This window comes from Hyperoodon ampullatus (genome assembly GCF_949752795.1).
Source record: "Hyperoodon ampullatus genome assembly, chromosome: 4".
NCBI classification, from domain to species: domain Eukaryota; kingdom Metazoa; phylum Chordata; class Mammalia; order Artiodactyla; family Ziphiidae; genus Hyperoodon; species Hyperoodon ampullatus.
Window position 1 is genome coordinate 27,227,885 of NC_136917.1, and position 20,113 is coordinate 27,247,997.

The following is a 20,113-nucleotide window of genomic DNA, read 5'->3' on the forward strand; positions in this document are numbered from 1 at the left end:
TTTAGGAACAAAATTTATTCCAATTTAAAACAGAATTCATTTCAGGAGAAAGGTATGAAAAGTCCATTTCCATCACGTATCTCTGGATTAAGGGGTCAGGGCCCCGACACGCTGTCTGAACACGGACAGCTCCGGCCACAGGAGACTGGCACTGAGCCGACGGCGCCCGCCCCTCAGCCCGCACGGACAATACATGCATTTCAAATGACAAAAGGTTTAAAAACAGCATTTTTATATAATATTCTTTTTTAAATAGATTAAGGTTTAAATTGTCTGAAATCAGGACTGTTTAATATACAAGTACAAGCGGGCGAGGTCACCCCCGCCGCCCGGCACGGCCCCTCACACCACTGGGGCGTTGGCACTCGGAGGGCAGTTCTGCTGGGTGATGTGACACAGCGGTGGGGGGAAGCTGGCACTCGGGCAAGGGCCTCAGAGGTGAGCGGGCCAGGCGGGGAGGTTGGGCACAGCAGCCGGGCTTGCCCCGGGATCTTGGCACTCCGGCCCCTCCGGAAGTTAACACTCTGGATGCGCCCTCCCCACCGCCTCCCCCTTGAGGGCCTACCCCGGCTCCCTGTGCGTTGTGGGCCCCCGGGAGCCCACCGCCAGCGGCACCACCGCCCCCGGCCGCACGTCAGGGCTATGGCACAAACCCCCACAAGTGGATGCACGGCACCAGAGAGGGCCCTTCGGGTGGAGATGCCCAAGGAGAAAAGGCCGAGAAGCCTGCCCCCCACCCTGGGCCCTGCGTATCAGGCGCAGGAGGGAGGTGGGAGGCGGGCGGACGGGGACAGGGCTGATGCGGGGCTGGTCTGACATGTGCGCCGTTTCTCTGCACTCCCTGGTCAAGGGCCGCCCTGAGCACTCACTCGCAGGGCCCAGGTGCGCGGGGCAGGTGCGGGGTGCCACCAGCGGGCCACTCCCGTCACGTTGGTGCAAGAAACCAACCACACAAAACCAACCACCGCAGTGCTCGGCCCACGCCACGTGAGACGGCCACTCCCTCCCCCCAGAAACCGGCCCTCAGGCCCTCGGGGAGGCCCCCTCAGTGCACGGCCGTGGCCGTGGCCAGGCTGAGGGCCCACCTCCAGCTGCCACGAGCCCCGACAGCTCGGCTCCGGGCAGAGTGCAGGGCAGTGGGCACCTCCCAGCTACCCACGGCCCCGCCAGGGCGACCCTCCCTGCGCCTCTGCCTCTCGGGGACAGACCTGAGAAAATTCTGAAAGAAGTCCCTACCCCACACTCACTGCTTCCAAAATGGGTACAAAATGGAGCAAAACAAACAGTGGCTCCCAGTCCAAGCGGGCTTCCTCGGGGTTGGGGACCGGGCCCAGAGGCCAGGAGCGCTCCCAGCGGGAGACCTGGCGAACCCCGACACCCCGGCCCCCCGCGGCCGGCAGGGCTGTGAGACAGGGCCCCAGGGGCTGCGTTTTGTTTCCTCAAAAAAAAGAAAAAATGGTTAGGCACTTCCCAGGGCGGGCAGCGGGGGGCGCCACCCACCCCCACGTCGTGGAGTCCGGGGCAGAAACCCGGCAACAGTGGTGAGGGCAGCAATAACTTAAACAAGGAAGAAAGAGAAGTCCCAGCCTCTGCGTCTCCACGCCTCCCGAGATCAGAAGAAAGCAGGCCAACAGCCGTCCCCGGAGGCCGTGTCTCGCACCGCTGGGGGCCAGGTCTCCTCTCTGCCGTCTTCTGTGGGTTCTCTTTTTTTTTCTTTTTCCTTTTTTGTTTTGTTTTTTTTTTTTAGAAAAAAGCAAGCCACGAGTCAAGGCCAGAAAAAGGCGGCCTCTGCCACTGACAAAGATGAGAAGGTGCACAAGGTGTGTAGGAAGAAAGATGTACATCCCCTGATAACTGTGAAATAAAAACCATTTGTTTAAAAATATGAAAAACCCCCGACTCCTGGGGCAGACTGGCGACCAGCAGGCGGCTGGCGGGAGTCCGCGCAGTCACACCAGGTTGTACTCCTTCAGGTTGAGCTGCAGGATGGTGTCCTTGACAGCGGCGAAGACGAAGCGGATGTTCTCCGTGTCGGTGGCACACGTGAAGTGGGAATAGATGATCTTGTCGCTGTCAGGGTTCAGGTCCACGAACATCTTCAGGATGAACTCCCGGGCGGCCTGCGCGTCTCGCTGCGGGCCTGGCGGAGGCGGGGGGAGGGGCGGGATGAGCCGAGGGAGCCGCGCAGCCCCCGGCCCAGCAGCCCCTCACTCAGGCCCACCTGCCAGGCAGACCCACCTCCCACCTCCCTGGCTCCCGCCTCCCCTCTGTCCACCAGCCCCCCATACTCAGGCACGTGTCCACAGCCCTGCTGCCCCCTGGCAGCCAGCCTCCTGCTCTGGCCTGCCGCGCCCCGCCCCCCCCCCCCCACCGTGGGCCTCCCGGCTCCTCGGGCAGCACCTCCGGGAGACACGGGGGAGGGAGTGGCGGAGCCCCGACTGCCCCCCAGGAGCGCCCCCGGGAGGTCTCCGCGTGGCGGGGTGGGGACGGCAGGAGGAACTGGGGCTGAGCTGGAGAGGGGCAGGAGGGGTCCGGCTCAGCCCGTATCCCGCGCGCCTCGCTCCTCCCTGTGCCCGGGCCCTGGGCGGGTGGGGACAGGCTGCCAGGCGGTGACCACAGGGTGCCCCCTCCCACAGACGACGCTCCCCCGGGGGACACAAAGCTCTCTCCACCATCCAGGGCCCTGCGAGGCGCCCGCCAAGCTCCGGCCACACTAACTGCACCGCGGCCTCCGTGCAGCCTGGGAAACACCGTCCTCGTGTCACTCCCGAGTCACCAACGAGGCCCCCGAGGCCCAAAGAGGGTGAGGGAGGCGCTGACAGCGCCCGAGACAGGCCGCGAGGGCGGGCTCACCGTCGAACTCGGGGAAGTAGTCCACCAGGTGGGAGTGGAGGATCTTGTCCTCCAGCAGGTCCTTCTTGTTGAGGAAGAGGATGACGGACGAGTTCTGGAACCAGGGGTAGGTGACGATGGTCCGGAACAGCGCTTTGCTCTCCTCCATGCGGTTCTGAGGGGCAGGCAGCAGGGTGGCGGCAGGTCCTCCAAAAGGGCCTGTGGGCACCCCCCCTCCCTGGGCTCCGCGAGGGCCTCACCTCGTTGTCCGACTCCACCAGCACTTGGTCGTACTCGCTGAGGGCCACGAGGAACATGATGGACGTCACGTTCTCAAAGCAGTGGATCCACTTCCTCCGCTCGGACCTCTGGCCCCCCACGTCCACCATCCTGCAGGGCGGGGTGCACGGGCTCAGCGCGGGACTGCAGATGACACTGCCCACCCCCAGCACAGCCGCCTCTGCCAGAGCCACAAGCGACCCCTGAGGCATCAGAGCCACGAGGGCACCCTGATGACATCAGAGCCACGAGGCCCCCCGCCTCAGTCACCTGTCAGAGCCAGCAAAGCCGCAATACCATTAAGCCAGGAGAACACAGCACAAGCAGGGGAGGGGGGACCCCCGAGACAGCCAGGCGCCTGCTTGCCGAGGGAGGGGCCCTGGCCTACAGGGGGCGCCGTGGAGCGTGTGAGGCACAGACCCCGATGGAGCTGAGCTGGGCGACCTCGGATGTCCCACGTCTGGAAACCCGTCTCCCCTTGTTGGACACCACACGGCATCACCTATGAAACGTTGGAACCCACCCCAGCCACGGCGAGAGCAGGCTGCTTGTCCAGCGGGAGATGTCGGCACACAGATGCTGACATCAGGCGGGGCGGGGAAACGCTAGGGACGGCGCCCTGAGCATCACGACTGGTGACAGGTCCCCACTTTCTACTTGTGAGTTTCTTAAGTTGTCTATGACAAGGAAGCCATCTACATTTTTTTTTTTTTTTTTTTTTTTTTTGCGGTACACGGGCCTCTCACTGTTGTGGCCTCTCCCGTTGCAGAGCATAGGCTCCGGACGCACAGGCTCAGCGGCCATGCCTCACAGGCCCAGCCGCTCCGCGGCATGTGGGATCCTCCCGGACCAGGGCACGAACCCGTGTCCCCTGCATCAGCAGGCGGACTCTCAACCACTGCGCCACCAGGGAAGCCCAGCCATCTACTTTTGAAGACGATGGCGAGAAAGAACAGCAGCCTGAGAAGGCAAGGGTCCCCAGGCCAGGCCCATCCACAGCTGCTGGACAGTCGGGCAGCAGAGGCCAATCCGCCTGGTGGGGGTTTCACAGAGGAGGTTCTAGCAAGCACAGGCGGACGGCGGATGTGCCAGGGTGAACGAGGGGATACGAGGGGGGTGAGTGGACACCAGACCCACACGGGCCACCGCTGCCAGTCTGGGGAGTGCCATCGGGCCGACGGCGTCAGGGGCCACAGCCTTTCTGGAGCTAAGTCTCCCCAGTACAGCCGTGTGGGAACCTGGGCCCCCAGGGTGTGTGTGTGGGGGGTCAGGTCTCCGCAGGAGGTCCCGTGTGGGACCAGGCTCGGGCCTCACACATCAGGCCAATCGCACTGTCACCGGATGCTGTGTGAGCTCCGATCAAGGTGGGGGCACAAGCTCCATGCCCAGACCCCCAGCCTGCCCTCTGTAAGCCCTCAACCAGACAAGGGGGGAGGGGGGCGAGGGGTGGGCTGGCCAAGGGACAGTGGTGGCAGAGGTGCAGGGCCACTCTGCAGTTTGGACAGCAGCAGAGTGCACACACGGGCTTGGGGGAGGGGCGGGAAGGGATGGGGAGAGGCATTCTGGACAGAGGGCACAGTAGCTGCGGAGGCCAAGGTGAGGCCGTGTGAGGGGACCCTGGGACGTGGGGTCGGGAGGAAGGCCAGTGATAGCCCTGGCCTGTGCCCCACAGGTCTCTGAGGTCCTGGACCCCATTGAGAATCTGACCAAAAAAGAAGGAAACCAAAATGCTGAACTCTCACCAGAAAATGTACCATCAGGCATGTGCGGTGTGATGCCTACAACTCCTGAGGGTCCAAGGGCACCCTGAGGGCTCTGACAGGTGAGAAAGGATGGGGGGCCAGCTGGGGGCACCCAGACTCTCCCCCTCTCCCAGAAGCTTCTGCCTGAGAAGTGCGGGTCCCTGGGGGCAGAGGTGGGTCTCGGGTCTTGGGCCAGAGGGCACCTCAAGGCAAACCCAACAGACTCCCTGAATGCCCCTGGGGCTGGCGCTTCAAGGCAACAGGGCAGGACCTCCACCAGCAGTGCTGTCTCTGGGGCCTCTGGGGTGGGCTCGCCCAGCAGAAGGGACCCCATGCAGTGGCGGGGAGGGAAGGCTCGCAGCCAGAGCAGGAACCCCACCCCGGAGCCTGGGCCTCAGAGCCCTGGGCGAACCGTGTCCCCCAAAGTCAGTCCCCCTGGAACCTGGGGACACAGCCTGATCTGGAAGCGGGGTCCCTGCAGATGGCACTAGTTCAGACAGGGTCACTCCGGAGCAGGAGCCCTGGATCCAGTGATCGGTGGTGTCACCGTAAGAAGGAAACATGGACACAGACCCAGGGAGGGGCCGTGTGATGACGGACGCAGAGATGGAGCGAGGCTTTTACAAGCCAAGGGACGCCGCGGGCTGCCAGCACCGCCAGAGCTGGGAGGGACGGGACAGCTTCCCCTCACGCCCTCAGGAGGACCCAGCCCTGCCGATACCTTGACCTCGGAGCTAGGAGAGGATACATTTCCGTGATTTTACGCTGCCCATCTGTGGTCATTTGTTACGGCTGCCCCGGGAGACACACTTGGCCTTGCCGCCTGGCAGCTCTGGACAAGCTGTGACCTTGCGGTGTGGCAGGGCCCATCCTCGGGGACGGCCCTGAGTTCACTCTGGCCGCATGGCCTTCGGAACTGGGCCACAGAGGGGCCTGGAGCCACCTTCCCCTGGGGCCCTCAGGCTCCTCCACCGCCCGCCCGGAGCACCCCGGCTCTGGCCTGGACTCCAGACCACCCACCTGCCCGCCCGCACACGCCAGCACCCTCCCCCCATCTGGGGCCCACACAGAGCCCGCACCAGGAGGCCGTCGCCCCCGGGCCGCCTCCATTCAGCCCTGCCAGCGCCACCGGGGCCTGGCTCACTCGGAAACCTGGTGACAGCCACGGACAAGGACCCTCTCTCGCTGCCCCATACTGGGGGCTTGGGGCCGGGGCCGGGGGCACAGGTACCTGAAGATGATGTTCTCCAGGTCGAAGGGGTACTCGATGATGCCAGTGGTAGGCACGCGCACTCGCAGCACGTCCTGCTGGGTGGGCAGGTAGCCCGAGGTGGCGATGCGGTCCACGTCAGTCAGGTAGCTGCAACACAGCAGGCAGGGCCGCTCAGGCCAGCCCACGAGGCCCCTCCCGGCCATCCCAGGTCTCCTGAGCGCTGGGAGGGGCCCAAGCAGCCCAAGTACTTGGGACGAGAATGGACAGGGGCGAAATGAGGCCGCAGGGGACGCCTGGGACAGAACCCCGCCCCAGCTCTGAGGGACGGCTGTCTGGGGATGGGGACGGCGCCAGGGTTCCGAAGAGAGGCTGTGGGCTGGAGGGGTGGCTTTTCACAACCAAACCTGTCACTTGGGAATAGTTTTAGAGACACAGAAAAGGGGCAGAGAGACAACGGAAAATCCCCGCAGACACCCGCCTCCCTGTAGGGAAATCGCCCCGTCACGGCTAACGAGGCGCCATGCAGACCCTCCTCCGCCCAGGCCCGGCCCGGCCCCACTCACTACTTGGCTGAGTCCGAGAGCTGGTACTCCCGCCGGCGGTCGTAGCACTCCTGGATGCCGGGGTCGTTCCACAGGGTCTTGATGGCACTCACGTACCGGTGCTCGAAGGTGGTCACCTTCTCCACGTCTACCTCCCGGATCAGGAGCGCATTGGCCTGTGGGGGGAGGGGCAGGCCGGGGATGCTCAGCGCCAGCACCCGGCAACCGACCCAGAACCACTGACTCCCGTTTCCCATGAACACGCGTCAGGACGACGCAAGGGCGACCGGCAGCGATCGCCCCCCAGTGCCAGGCCCCCAAAGGAAAATGCAGATGGAGGCAGCTCCTGGGAGCAGGGCCCACCTGGCCGCCACGCACCTCGGTGCCGGGGCACCCAAACAGGACAGAGGAACAAACACCACCGGCTGCCCCCATGTTCCCATATGCTGCAGGTGAGGAAACCGAGGCACAGAGAGCTGCTGTGACCTAAGAAGAACCTGCCCCCCGATTCCAAGTACACAGCTCCTGAACCCTCGGGATCTCTGAAGGCAGAGGTCCTCTCGTGTGCAGCCTGGGGTGGGGTCTGGGGACCAGAGCAACCCACCAGGAAGGGGAGGCTGAGCTAATCACAACAGTCCAGTGGTCCAATGACTCACGCCCCTGGGACGGAGCCTCCACACAGACCCTGGACCACAGGGCTCGGAGACGCGCTCCTAAAGAGCCTCGCTGAGACACACCACCCCAGAGGTCCACACACACGCACGCACGCACACACACACACACACACACAACGCCGGGGGCAGAAGGCTCCCAGGAGACCCCTGTCTTGCCTCCAGCCTGCTCCACATGCCTGTGCTCGGGATGGTCCCACCCACACGGCTGAGGGACTGGGGAGGGGACACAGCTGGGCAGAACCCCAAACGAGGAACGAGGGGGCCCCAGCCCAGGCTCTGGAACCCACCGGTCGCCTCCCAGGGATGCTCTCCCGCCCCAGCCCCTGCACAACAGCGTCCTTCAGCCCCACCTCACCCTCCCGGCCTCCCAATCCGGGCCTGGAGAAGCAGACACCAGCCCCAGAAAACCCCCCTGACTGTGGATGCATGTAGGCCAGGGACCAGACGTCTGTTTCTACGGCCACGCTGTCCCTGCTGCTGGAGCAAAAGCCGCCACGGATGACGTGTAAGCGAGTGGACGTGGCCTGTGCCAGCAAAGCTGCACCTACAGAGACAGGCCTTAGTCTGCCAATCCCTGTTCCAGATGCCTCTGGACCTCCACGGTTAAAGTGGGGCCTGGACTCTTAGGGGTCTCAGCTGCGAGCAATCCTAAGAACCAGAGGGTGAGAGGCTCCAGCAGGCCCTACATGCTCAGCCCCACAGCCAGGCTGGCCGGGCCCCAGACCCAGTGCTGGGCCCTGTAGGGTCCCTGATGACCCGTGAACCGGGCATCAAGGCAGGAAGACGCCAATATCAGAAATCTGGTTGACTGGCCTTCTTAAGCCTCAAAGCAAACAGATTAATTTAAACCCTATTGGACATACATGGTCCAAAACATGGTGCCACGTGCCAGCCCAGGCAAACTGCTGGAGTTGAAAGAGAAGTCCCCGAAAACAGATCCACAAAAGCAAAGCCAAGGGAGGCCGCCAGAGAGAGGGCCCCCTGGTTCACGGCCAGGGCAACGCCGCTCGGACAGCAGGCAGGCAGCCCCTCTGGAAGGCAAACCGAGAGTTACTCTGGACCTCGCACCTCCACTGCTGGGGACGTGCCCAGGAGAAACCAGGACAGGCGTGCAAACAAAAACCTGCGCACGAATGTTCCAGCAGCATGTCCGCGAGAGCCAGAAGAGTGGAAACAACCATGTGTCCCTCGATGGACGACGGACAGACAACGTGTCCCTCCACACACTGAGCATCACTCAGCCACAAATAGGAGAGAAGCCCTGACACTCGCTGCAATGTGGATGGACCTTGAGAACACGATGCTCAGTGAGAGAAGCCAGACACAGGACACACAGCGTGTGATTCCACTGATGGGAACCGTCCAGAACAGGCAGATCCACAGACACAGAGAGTGGGTTCCTGGTTGTCAGGGGCTGGGTTAGGGGATGGGGAGGTGACTGCCAGTGGGGACAGGGTTTCTTTCTGGAGTGATGAGAGCGTTATGGAATTAGAGGCAATGGTTGCACAACTCTGTGAATATGTTAAAAATGAGTGAATTGCACACTTTAAATGGGTGACTTGGTATGTACATTTTCTCAATAAAGCTGTTACTGAAGAAAATAAGAGAACGTGCCACCCCCCGGGGTCACAGAGGGCCTGATACAGTGCGTGGAGTGCCTGGTAGGACGCTGGCCCTCAGAGGGGGCCAGGACCCACTCCGCCAACCGTAGGATGGGGCTGCGAACAGCTGCCAGACGCCCAGCCGTGCCCGGCATTCCCACCTGGGGCCTCACCTTGTTCTGCTCGTACTTGTAGAGGATCTTCAGGGTCTCCATGGCCCGGATCATGGCCTGCATGGCGGTGAAGATGTTCTGGTACACCAGCTTGGTGAAGCCCCGCTTGTCCTCCTCCGAGTAGCCCGCCCCGTGGATGATGCGCATCTGCTTGATGAAAGTGCTCTTCCCGCTCTCGCCCGTGCCTGCAAATGGCCCAGTGAGACCCAGCGGGACCAGACCCGTGACCCAAGCCGTGGGCTCACCGCACCCTGCACACGAGAAGCCCCGCCCACGAGGAGCCCCGGACACGCGGAGTCCCGCCAACGAGGCTCGCGAGGTGGGGATGCTCCTGGCCAGCCGCTGCTGCCGGACGACAGGGCGGGCCGCGTCCTCCCACGCACACCCTGTCTACAGGGGCAGCCGAGGCTCGGAGGAGGTCGGGACAACAACGTGGGCAAGGACAGGAGGGGAGCAGCCGCGGCACCTGCGGCAACTCGGGTCTGAATTCAACTCTGGCCGCAGCCAAGGAACTGGAGGCCGGGAGCAGTGAAGTGTCTCCCCCAGATGCCGCCACGCCCTTAACCGGTCACGTGACGAGCTCCCTTGTCCCACACACCCTCGTATGACAACGTCCCGCCGACCCCCGGCTGTTCCGATCAGAACAGCTTTCCTTCAGGGCGCGAGTTTGGCATCTGCGTCGAGGCCACACTGGGCCTTCGCAGGGCGCTGGGCTGTGCGCCCCCCACAGTCCCCAGCAGCCCCTGAACCTGTAACTCACCCAACCTCACGCCACCCCGAGACCGAGCATGACCCTGGCGCTTGAACAGCCCCAAGGTCCACGTCCTTGTCAGCCCAGAGGCCCTGCGGGCGCCCAGGGCCCCTCCCTTCTCTGTCCCCCCGCCCTCTGGGTGTCAGGTGTCAAGGCCCCACCTCAGAGAAGGGCGCACGGAGGCTCTGTCTCCGGGATCAAGGGATCAGAGCAGAAACCCCTGAATGGGGCCACGTGGCCGCTGCGCCTTCCTACTCGCTCGTGTGCCGCTGGCCAGCCCCACCCAGGACCGGCACTGCGGCGGGAGGGAGGGCTCCTCTCCTGCTCCAGCCTCTCACCGCCCTGTCACCCTCTAAGCGGCAAACCCGTATCCCCACTTTTGTTCACCTTCACACGCAGGGACTGCAATTTAGTGGCTTTAATGTGCCCACAAATCTCTGGGATGTCTTCCACGCAGAGGGGGAGTCTGACCCCTCCCGGAGGGAGGGCTAGACTCAGTGCCTCCCTTCCAACCAAAAGAATCTGACCAAGGATGGCCTGTCACTTCCAAGACGAGTCACGGGGCTCCCCGTCCTCTCTAGGACTTTCGCGGGGGCCGGGGGGCAGCGCCGTCCATGAGGGCCCATGTGGACAGGAGCCACGTGAGGGGCCACCCTGGAAGCGGCTTCTCCAGCCCCGTCGGGCCTTCAGATGAGGCAGCCCCGGCTAACATGTGCTCTACAACCTCCTAAGGGACCCCGAGCCAGAATCCCCAAGGCTCCTGACCCTCAGAATCTGCCTGTGTGTTATTTTCAGCTACTAAGTTACAGGGTGGTTTTATTGCACAGCAGAAGAGAACTTCCACAGCCTAAGGACGTACGGCCTCAAACCCCTACTTGATAACCAACACAGGTCCCCACTCACCCATGCACTGAAGCCCCCAGGGCCCCTCTTGGGGACTCAGAACCCCCCAGACTCGCCCCAGCCCGCCTGTCAAGGCTCATCCTCCCCACCCTGTCTCAGAGTCACCTGCGTCCCCCACCCCAACGAAGGGGCCTGAGCTGCGTCCTGCCCTGCACGCAGTCCGGCTCACAGCCACCGGTGCCGTGGGCGCAGGGCAGGCAGCTCCCCTCTGCACTGGGACCCATCACCGCTGCCTTTCAGGGGGTCTCTCTCAGGCATCTGCTGCCCGCCTCCTTGCCCGGGAGCTCCCAGAGAAGACATGGGTTCCGAGCAGTGACCACACTGTCCTGCAGCAGGAGGCCCTCCGCCCGCGTCTGAGTAACTGACCACGGGTGCCCGAGCCCACCTGGGGAGACAGAGCAGGGGCCACCTCACTGCAGCTGCCCCTTTCTAGGACCTCCATCAAGGCTCTGGGTCCTTTTACGAATAAAAGAATACGACTCTGGTTCTGTCACCAAGTGGTAACTACCCCATGCTACCTCCCATCCCACCGCTGCCGCAACATCAACCAGAGGCCAGGCGCCCACTCCCACCAAGGCCCCACCCCAGCTCTGAGGCAGGAGGGGTGAGGACCCCATGTGACCCCACACCTCCTTAAGGGGTCTACGCACTCCTCCCTCGTTGCAGGGAGCAGGGTGGGGGAGGGGAGGCGACACACCGGAATGCCATGCCCTGCGTGGTTTCCTCTGGACCAGGGTCCCCGCAGCACTGCTGACACTGGGGCCGTCCCGGGCACTCTGGGGTGTTGAGCAGCACCCCTGGCTCCGCCCCCTCGATGCCAGGATCCCCTCAGCATGACACACAGACATCCCCAGTATCCTTTGGGGGCAGGACCCCCCAGGTGAGAACCCTTGTTCTTGACACTATGCTACTGTAAAAAGATACGTGCCCTGCTGGTGTTTGGAAGGGCCTCTCACCAGAAACATCAGACCAATGGCCACTAAAGCCCGAGCCCCTGCAGCCACAGGTCAGCTGAGGTGGAGACAGGCAGCCGCTCAGGCCCCGGGGTGCTGCCCCTTGTGTCCACCCCCCGGAACAGCAGGACGGGCAAGCGAGCTGCACGAGCGCAAGGGCGCAGGGAGATCCAGAGAGAGCCTGCTGACTTCAGACCACAGCCAGCGTCTCCAAAACGGCTGCGAAACGGACAGACAGCCCCCCCCCGAGCTCCCCAGAGGCAGCGCAGGGCACCGAGGGTCTCACACACGTGCCAACAGCCAGGGGACAGCGGGTGTTCACGGAGGAGCCGTGATCGCCAGCCAGAGAGTGGCTGAGGGACAACAGGGGATGCCCCAGTGCCCAACACAGACGACGCAGCTGGGACACGCCCCGAAAACCAAGAAACGGAAGACAGTCCCCTCAGCAGCCGGAAATGCAACTGGCCCTGGAGACGTCGGGGGTCCTGGACGAGGCGCATGGCCCAAACCCTGCCGGGGGCAGAGGAGCCGCTGCGAAGACAGCACCACGATCAAGTCCAGGAGCAAAAGGCACTAGTGAGGTGATGGGGCGGTGACGGACCTCACGGGCGATCGTCACAATCCACGTGTCAAGTCCTCATGTGCACCCCTTAAACCACACAACACGTGTGGCACTTACGTCTCAATAAAGCTGGGGGAAAAAGCGGCAAAAGGGACACCCTGGGGACAGTGCGGTCCAGGAGGTGGGACGGTCAGTGACCCCACCCAGGCCATGCCACCTTGCCAGGAAGGACAGAGAAAGGAGGGTGTGGAAGTGGCGGCTGCAGAGACCAGGCCCCCGGAGGAAAGCCCCACCAGCCGCATGTCGAGGGTGGCGTGCCACCTGTGCTCAGGGCCAACAGCGACTGAGTGACAGGTGCCAGTCCCAGCAGGCGCCTCCCTGCAGAGCTGTGGGTGGAAGGCCGGAGCTGCGGGCCCTGGGCTCTGGAACCGGCAGGCCCAGCTGGCCAGAGCTCGGCCACCACTGGCCAGGGAGGGAGGGAGGAAAGGCTCCGGGGGACGCAGAGCCGCCACAGTGTCCTCTCCAGGTGCCCACCCCATGGCCCAACTCAGTCCACATGCTGCCAGCACCCGGTGCCAGGAGCTGGGACCCGGGCCCCCCAACACACCCGAGACAACAGCCACCTGCTCAGAGAAGTCTCGGGGTGCGAGGCCCACCTGGACCTCACGACCATGCCTATATGCTGTGGCCGCCGCCCGGGGGTCCCTGGCAGCTCTAGCTCATCCTGCCCGGCCCTTAGTCAGTTCCCCCTGAAGATCCGGTCACGGGGACTTCCCTGGTGGAAGACTCCATGCTCCCAATGCAGGGGGCCCAGTTTTGATCACTGGTTGGGGAACTAGATCCCGCATGCATGCCACAGCTAAGAGTTCTCATGCCACAACCAAGAGTTCGCATGCCACAACCAAGAGTTCGCATGCCGCAACTAAGAGTTCGCATGCCACAACTAAGGAGCCCGGGGGCTGCAACTAAGGAGCCCACGTGCTGCAACTAAGGAGCCCGCAAGCCGCAACTGAGACCCAGCGCAACCAAATAAATATCTATTAAAAAAAAACCTTCAACAGCTGCCCACCAGGGAGAAGAGCAAGGCTCCCCTCAAGCAAGACCGTGTGAGACCCCGTGATGGGCCTCGTTCTAGCCACGCACCTGCACAGGTGCAGAGGGCACCTACCGCCACACCCCCTCCCAGCGAGGACGCCGAGTGGCCCCAGGTCCTGGCTGCACTCAGACCACAGGTTCGTGTCTGTGGGTCCCCTGGCCCCCGCTGTCCCCCACAACGCGACCAGCCCAACCTTGCACGAGGACAGCCGTGGCACGGCGGCCCAGGACCGGCACGCCACACCACTGTTCACGTCGCCCACGCATCGGGCCCTGCCCCTCCCGAACGCCACCCCAACTCCCTGCACAGAAACCCAAACTCACGTTTTCCAGGAAGGGCCCCAGCGCCCCCAGCGCCCCACCTGCTCCTGGCCTGCTGCTCCCGTCTGTGCCTGCTGGGAGCCAGCTCCCCGAGGGCGGGGTCTGCCAGCAGCCTCACACCCAGCCCCAGCACAGGCCCAGCCCACATTTTTCCCCCCGAATGAACCAAATGAACTCAGCCCCAATCCACAGTCCCGGTTCTGTCAAGTGTCCCCCTCAGGTCCTCTGCATCCCCTGTCCTAACTCCAAGAATGGGGGCCCCTGGGGGTACAACCCAGGGGAGGGGTCCTGCCCCTGGGGGCCTGGCAGGGGCCAGACAGCACAGCAGGGCCGGGAGCCTGCAGGACGATCTCTGGGCATGCTCAGTGGCATCACCAGTTGCCCGGCCGAGACTAACTGGAGGAGAGGAAGGAGGAGAGCAGCCCCATCCCTGCAACAGAGGGAGAAAGCCACCGTCTCGCCTGCACGGTCGGCCAAGATCTAGGACCGCAGACTGGGAGGAATTAAGTCTGAGCCCAGGCAGCCACTCCTCAAATGTGGGAGAGAAGAGGGGCAGGGAAAGAGCCTGGAGGGCAGGAAGGACGGTGCTGGTCCGACATCATACCAGTGGGACTCAAGGTGTGCAGCATCCGTGACCCCCGGGACAAGTGGCCGCGATCTAGCAAGAGAACACTAGTGTCAGAAGCGGGGGTTCAGGGCTGCCGCCCGGCCATCCCTAACTCTAGAATGTGGGCAGTGAAGCCAGGAACCCCAGGACCACAGGAGGCCCAGGCGAGAGCACTGCCGGGGATCTGGGCTCCTGGAAACACAGCCCGGAAATCCAACACGGCCCGGAGCTGTGTCAACAGGTCCAAGATCAAAGAGGCACGGCGACCTTCTGCTGGGGGACAGAGAAAGTGCAAACCCCTCCTGCAGCCAAGGAAGGCAACTGCACGCTCCCCTCACCCCCGCTCATCCGTTCGTTCAGTGGTACATCTATCACCCCACCTCCTGCTGGACGAGTGAAGGAGCTGAGGCACAGAGAGGTCAAGCAGCTTCGCTGAGGTCACACAGCCAGTAACTGTCAAACCTCAACAGGCTCAGGTCTTCGGGCTTCACGTCCGTCCGTCTCTCCGTGGTCCACGGTCACCGCCACCCAGGGAAGTAAGCGAATGTGAGAGCACGGGGGGAGCTCTCCTGGGCCAGCCATGGGCCTTCCAGAGACACCGCAGCAGCGGGCGCCAGCACGGACAGGGGCCAGGAGGGAGGACAACAGGGCGGACCTCGGGACTCATCCCTTCATCTGACCTCCACACCGTGGCCGCTAAGTCATCAGGTCCAGCGTCCCCTGCCCAGGTGACTCCAGGCGCAGACACTGGTCCCCTGGGCCAGCCCCCCTCTTGTCCCACGTGCCAGGTCCTAGTGCAGCCCTTCCTGAAGCCTAACGCTCAGGAGTCGGGGAGACTGGTATGAGTCCCAGTCCCGCCCAACCGTGCCGTGCAGCCCAGCTGCCCGGCCTGGGACAGAAAGGCCCCCACCCACCTGTCGAGGCTCAGCAGAGAGGACCAATGGGGCAGAGACGGGGCGACCCGCCTCCGTGGGGGGTCTGACCTTTCAGCTCTAGGCCAACTGAGGTAAGCAAACCTCCTTGGCAGGCGCTGGGATCAGATCAGGAAACAAGAGGCCCAGCCCTGAGGGCCAAGCTCCGGAGACCCCACCACAAGACAGGGAGGTCCCTGCTCGGCCGCAGAGGGACTGCCAGCCAGCCCAATACCGTGAATAAAGACAAGGGCACAGACTGCACTCCCCAGTTTGACGTGTGTCGCCCCCACTGACCCTCCCACAGTCTGGGAGTCAGGGGACACTCTCCTTCCACAGCAGGGAAACCTGAGGCTCGGGAGGTACGGGGACCGAAACCCCACCACGCTCTCCAGCTCGGTCCTGGCGGGACCCGCCTCCCAGCGCTGCCGGGACAGCCTGTCAACCCGGGTAAAGCCCCCCGTAGGGAGAGCAGTGACCACGGCAGGGCACAGCGCCTCGCAGGTGTCCCGGCCTTCCCCCCAACAGTGCTGCAGGCGGGGAGCCGAGGTTGTGCTCGCTCTGGAGCGCCCCCAAGCCCACTCACGAGGCCTCGGGAGGGCGGCAGCTGCGAGCTGTGCCCCTAAGTCCCTGTCTGTCCACGCGTCACAGCAGAGAGCCACCGGCAGTGGCAACGGGCCCCGGAGCAGGGAGCCTCACGTCCAGGCAGGATGTGAGGATGTCCTAAGTCAGGGCGCCCGGTCACCCCCATTCCACCTGCTTGAGGGAACTGCATTCAGTTAGCCAATCAAAGACACCCAGCAAACATCTCAGGTCCACAGGGCTCTGTGCTGGGCCGTGGGGTGGCAGGGCCTGCCCCGGAGGGGGGATGTGGTGGGGAAAACGAGGGGGAGACACCTTGGTAGTGACCGGCCAGGCGCCCCACGCCCGGGCCAAGGGCAGAGACCGCGGCCACCCGGGAGCAGGGGGCCGGGGCGCATTGGCACAAACTCCCCAGCCAGCAAGCCTGCGGCCCGGGGCCCGGTTCTGAGAGCAGCTGGAGTTCCGCCAAAAAATAACCCCGCACGCGGGTGCCCCCAAAACCCGTGGAGACGCCCCAATCCCGTCCACGGACACTGGGCTGACAGGTCCCGCGGCTCACTGACCTGATGGGAGAGGAGCGCCCTATGGGGACCAGAGATGGCCGTTCCCCCTGAGCGCAGCCCAGCTCCGCACACCCGGCCTGGCCCCGGCCCAGACCAGACCCGCCCACCCAGGGCTGGACTTTGCCCCCAAGGCCCTCCAAGGCAGAGGAGGAACAAACGGGCTCCGTCCCTCCTGCCAGGGGTCCCCACTCGGCTCCGTCTGCAGCTGCTCTAAACTCCCAGCCCAGGAGTAGCAGTGACTGCGACCTGTTCTCGGGCCACACGGAGAAGGGCTCCACCACAAAAATCAGAAAGTGAAACCTTTTGTGGTTAAACATCCGAGGCTCTCAGGCAGTGACCAGCGCAGCTCAGCCGAAGCCGGGAAGCATCTGTGCACACGGAGTCCGGAGCCCAGGGACACGCCTGGCGAGGCCGTGCTCAGGCCCAAGGGGAGGGAGATTCCCACTGGCCTGGCGCGCAGGACACCAAGGGAGAGGGGCTCTGACAGCAAGTCTGGGCTCCTGCACCTCCAGGGATGGCGCCCACCCTTTCAGCGACACAAAATTTCACCTAACTTTTAAGCCCCTAAGACTCATCCTGGGGTGGGCCACGAGGGGTGGCCCGGGGCCCCAGGCGCTTCCAGCTATCGGGGTCTGCGGGGGACAGGCAGGGCCACCGCCAGGAGCCACGGCCACGTTCCACTCACGCCTCTAAGCAGGGCAGGCGCACCCTTCCCGCCGGGGCCACCACACCCCAGGCCGGATTCCGGCCCTTTCTACCGCCCTCGGGGCCACAGCAGGCTGGACAGGAAGCCTGCGGAACTGACCGCCCTGCTTTATTTAGAAATCCCAGAGCCGCTCAGCTCCCGGAACGGCACTTCCTGCGGTAGGCCTCGGTTCTCAAGGGGAAACCTGTCCTAAGGAACGGACGAGGGGCCTCCTCGGTGGTTCTCCACTGAGTGGCAGAAACACGGGGGCAGGGGGCGGCACCTGCACCAGGAGGGATCATGGGAGGCAGAAGCCGGCGGGCCTGCCCAGGACCCCCACCAGAGCTCCTAACTGGGCCTGGGGGTCCTCTTCCGTAAAGTGCGAGAGCGATGCAGAGCCGTGGGGACCCCGGTGTATCCCCTGCAGGGACGCTCGCTATCCCCATTCCCCACCACAGACGACTGTCAGTGAGGATGCGGCCTGGAGTAACAGGACCAGCAAAACCGAACACACCTCTCACACGTGTTCGTAGACGTGTTGCGTGCTGACGGCACACACATATGTGGCTTTGGACCGTAGTAACAAAAGCATTCACCTTCTAAGCACCCACAAAACATCTGACAAAACAACCTAACACTGATCACATACCACCTCTGCAACACACATTTTACACTGTGTACTGACACGGGGCAGGGGTGATTCTGATAACACACATGGGGGTGATTCTGCCCCCGGGGGACACTGGGCCACGCCTGGGGATGTCTATGGTTCTCATGGCTGGGGTGCTCCCGGCATGGCGTGGGTGGGGCAGGGATGCTGCTCGGCACCCCCTGGCCCCCAGCACGTCCCCTGGACCTCCGCATGGCATTCACAGCCATCCTCCTGGTGTCATAAACCTTCACCTTGGACCCACAAGCTCTCATCTTCCTATCTGCCCCCATGCCTAGGACTTAACAGCTTCCCAGGAGGATGCAGACTCCCTGTCCTGCAAGCCAGCAGGGCGAGGGGTGGGACCTCAGACCCAGGTGCTCCTGCAGCCAACAGCCCGCACCCATGGGTGGGCGCTGGACACATCCAGATCCCCTGCAAGGCTCCTCAGCCCCGGCCCAGGGAGACTAGAGACACACAGCAAGGCTGCAGGAGCACAGGCCACCGACCCGTACCCTTGAACCCCACGTCAATCTGGAGCCTGGGTGCGCACAAGGCAGGCAGCAGGGGCGTGCAGAGGTTCATGCAACCCCCAGCCCCCAGGCAAGGCTGACTGTCTGGTAACATTAACATGCTGGTAACTTCTCAACCCCCCTCTGAAAATAAAGTCTACCTCTGTTGGCGAAAGGCAGCCAGGGCCATGCTGTCCTCCCAGGTGCCACTGGGACCCCACTGCAAGTTTCCTCCAAACTTTACCGTTACTCTCTGCCTGTCTTTTCTGCAAAGATGGCCCATTTTATAGCCTTTAGGTAAAGTGGAACGTTTGGGAAAAAAGACAGGGAAGGTATTTTAATCAAAGGGAGGACCCAGAGGGTCCCCACAGGTGGGAGAAGCGAGGCAGTCCCTCCAAGACCCACGGCCTCCAGCGACTCACCGCCTCCGACCCTACACCGTCCTGCGGGTGGACCCCTCGGTGGCAGACCCCTCCTCCACCAGGGGCCCATCACAGCAGCATTTCCAACCTTCCCCGCAGTGCAGGAATGCAGCAGAGCTCCGGAGAAGGCAAGGCAAGGGCTTCGCTTGTGTAAACGACCTTCTTGCCTTTGACTGCGGAGGTAAGTCCTCCAACCACCCTTATTTGGGGTGACAACAGCTTGTCGACTGCTGGGCCGACTGGCTCCGTGCAACAGGTGCGCAGTGGGGGAGACGGAGACTTGGACAGGAATCCTCTCCAGGAGGGGGAAGAGGACCCAGGAGACCCGGCTCCCACTAGGACGTAAGAAGAGGGGCCGGATGGAGACAGTTGCTCCGTCAGGGCTCCACCCGCCCCGGCCCCAAGAAGAGAGGAAAGGTTGTCTTCTCCCCCACGGATTGCACTCCACTGGGGAGGGACATGGGTTTTCCGACTGGCCTCAGGGAACGGGGGCTGGAGGGGGACAGGCCCAGCCTGCAGGGAACAGGGCTCCACCTGGTGGGAAAAGCAGAGAAGGGATGCCAGGAGGCAAGGGGTGCGTCTTGTGGATTACAGCCCAAAGGTCTGGCCCTGAAGAGATGCTGCGGGCAGCGAGGGGGCACACCTGCTGGGGGCAGGGATGGAGGGCCAGCCCTGTGCAGGGAGGAGGCTTGTCTCCTGAGAAGGGGCAGAGGGCAGACCCTCGAGGGTTCTGGGGCCCGAACGGGACGGCAGAAGCAGAAGCTGGCCCTGCAGGGATCAGGGGCTGGGCAGCAGAGGCACGGACTGATCCCAAAGGGTCCTGGGAACCCCGCCTGGACAGCACAGACAGGGGCTGATCCTGAAGGAAACTGGGGCCTGATGTGGACAGTTGAGGCAGGCGCTGACCCTGCAGGGACTGGTGACCTGCCACGGACAGCACAGGCGCGGGCAGATACCGAGGGTCTGGGGTGCTGATGTGGACAACAGAGGCAGGGCCTGGCCCCTCTGATGTCAGGGACTCAACCTAGACAGCACAGGTTGCAGAGATCGGGTGGCCCAGAGGTGGACAGCACAGGTAGGCAAGGGCTGACCCCGCCGGGGGTCGAGCCCGCTCTGGACAGCACGCAGGGCCGTGGCCAGCACGCAGGGCCGCCCCGCCCGCCCGCCCGCCACGCGCACCGCCGGCCCGAACCCCGCAGGCCCGGCCCCACTCACCGAGCAGCAGTAGCTTGAGCTCGCGCCGGGCGTCGCGCTTGTCCCGCCGCAGCTGTTTCTCGATCTCGGCGTTGATCCGCTTGGACTCCTTCACCTCATCGCTCAGGCAACACGCCATCATGGACTCCAGAGTCATCGTCCCGGCCCCGGCCCCGGCCCCGGCCGCCCGCCGGCCGCCCCCGCCCCCCGGCCGGCCCGGCCCTGGCCCCGAGCCGCCCCGGCCGCGCCCGCCCGGCCCTCGGCGCTCGGCCCCTGGGCCGGCGGTCCGCCTCGGCCGCCTGCGAGCACCGGTCCCGTTCAGCCGCTGGTCCCTCCCGGCCACCCTC

At 63.9% G+C, this 20,113-nt stretch overlaps 1 protein-coding gene across 1 annotated transcript; it reads right to left on the reverse strand.

Moving 5' to 3' along the window:
• GNA11 (G protein subunit alpha 11) lies at positions 1-19,923 on the reverse strand (the record flags this gene model as incomplete). The annotated part of the gene is made up of 7 exons (XM_079704038.1): positions 1-2,140; positions 2,854-3,007; positions 3,093-3,222; positions 6,085-6,213; positions 6,630-6,784; positions 9,057-9,241; positions 19,788-19,923. 7 exons carry the CDS (start codon positions 19,921-19,923, stop codon positions 1,950-1,952), a joined length of 1,080 nt encoding a protein of 359 aa, XP_079560164.1. The 3' UTR covers positions 1-1,949.
• Positions 19,924-20,113: the final 190 nt, after the last annotated feature.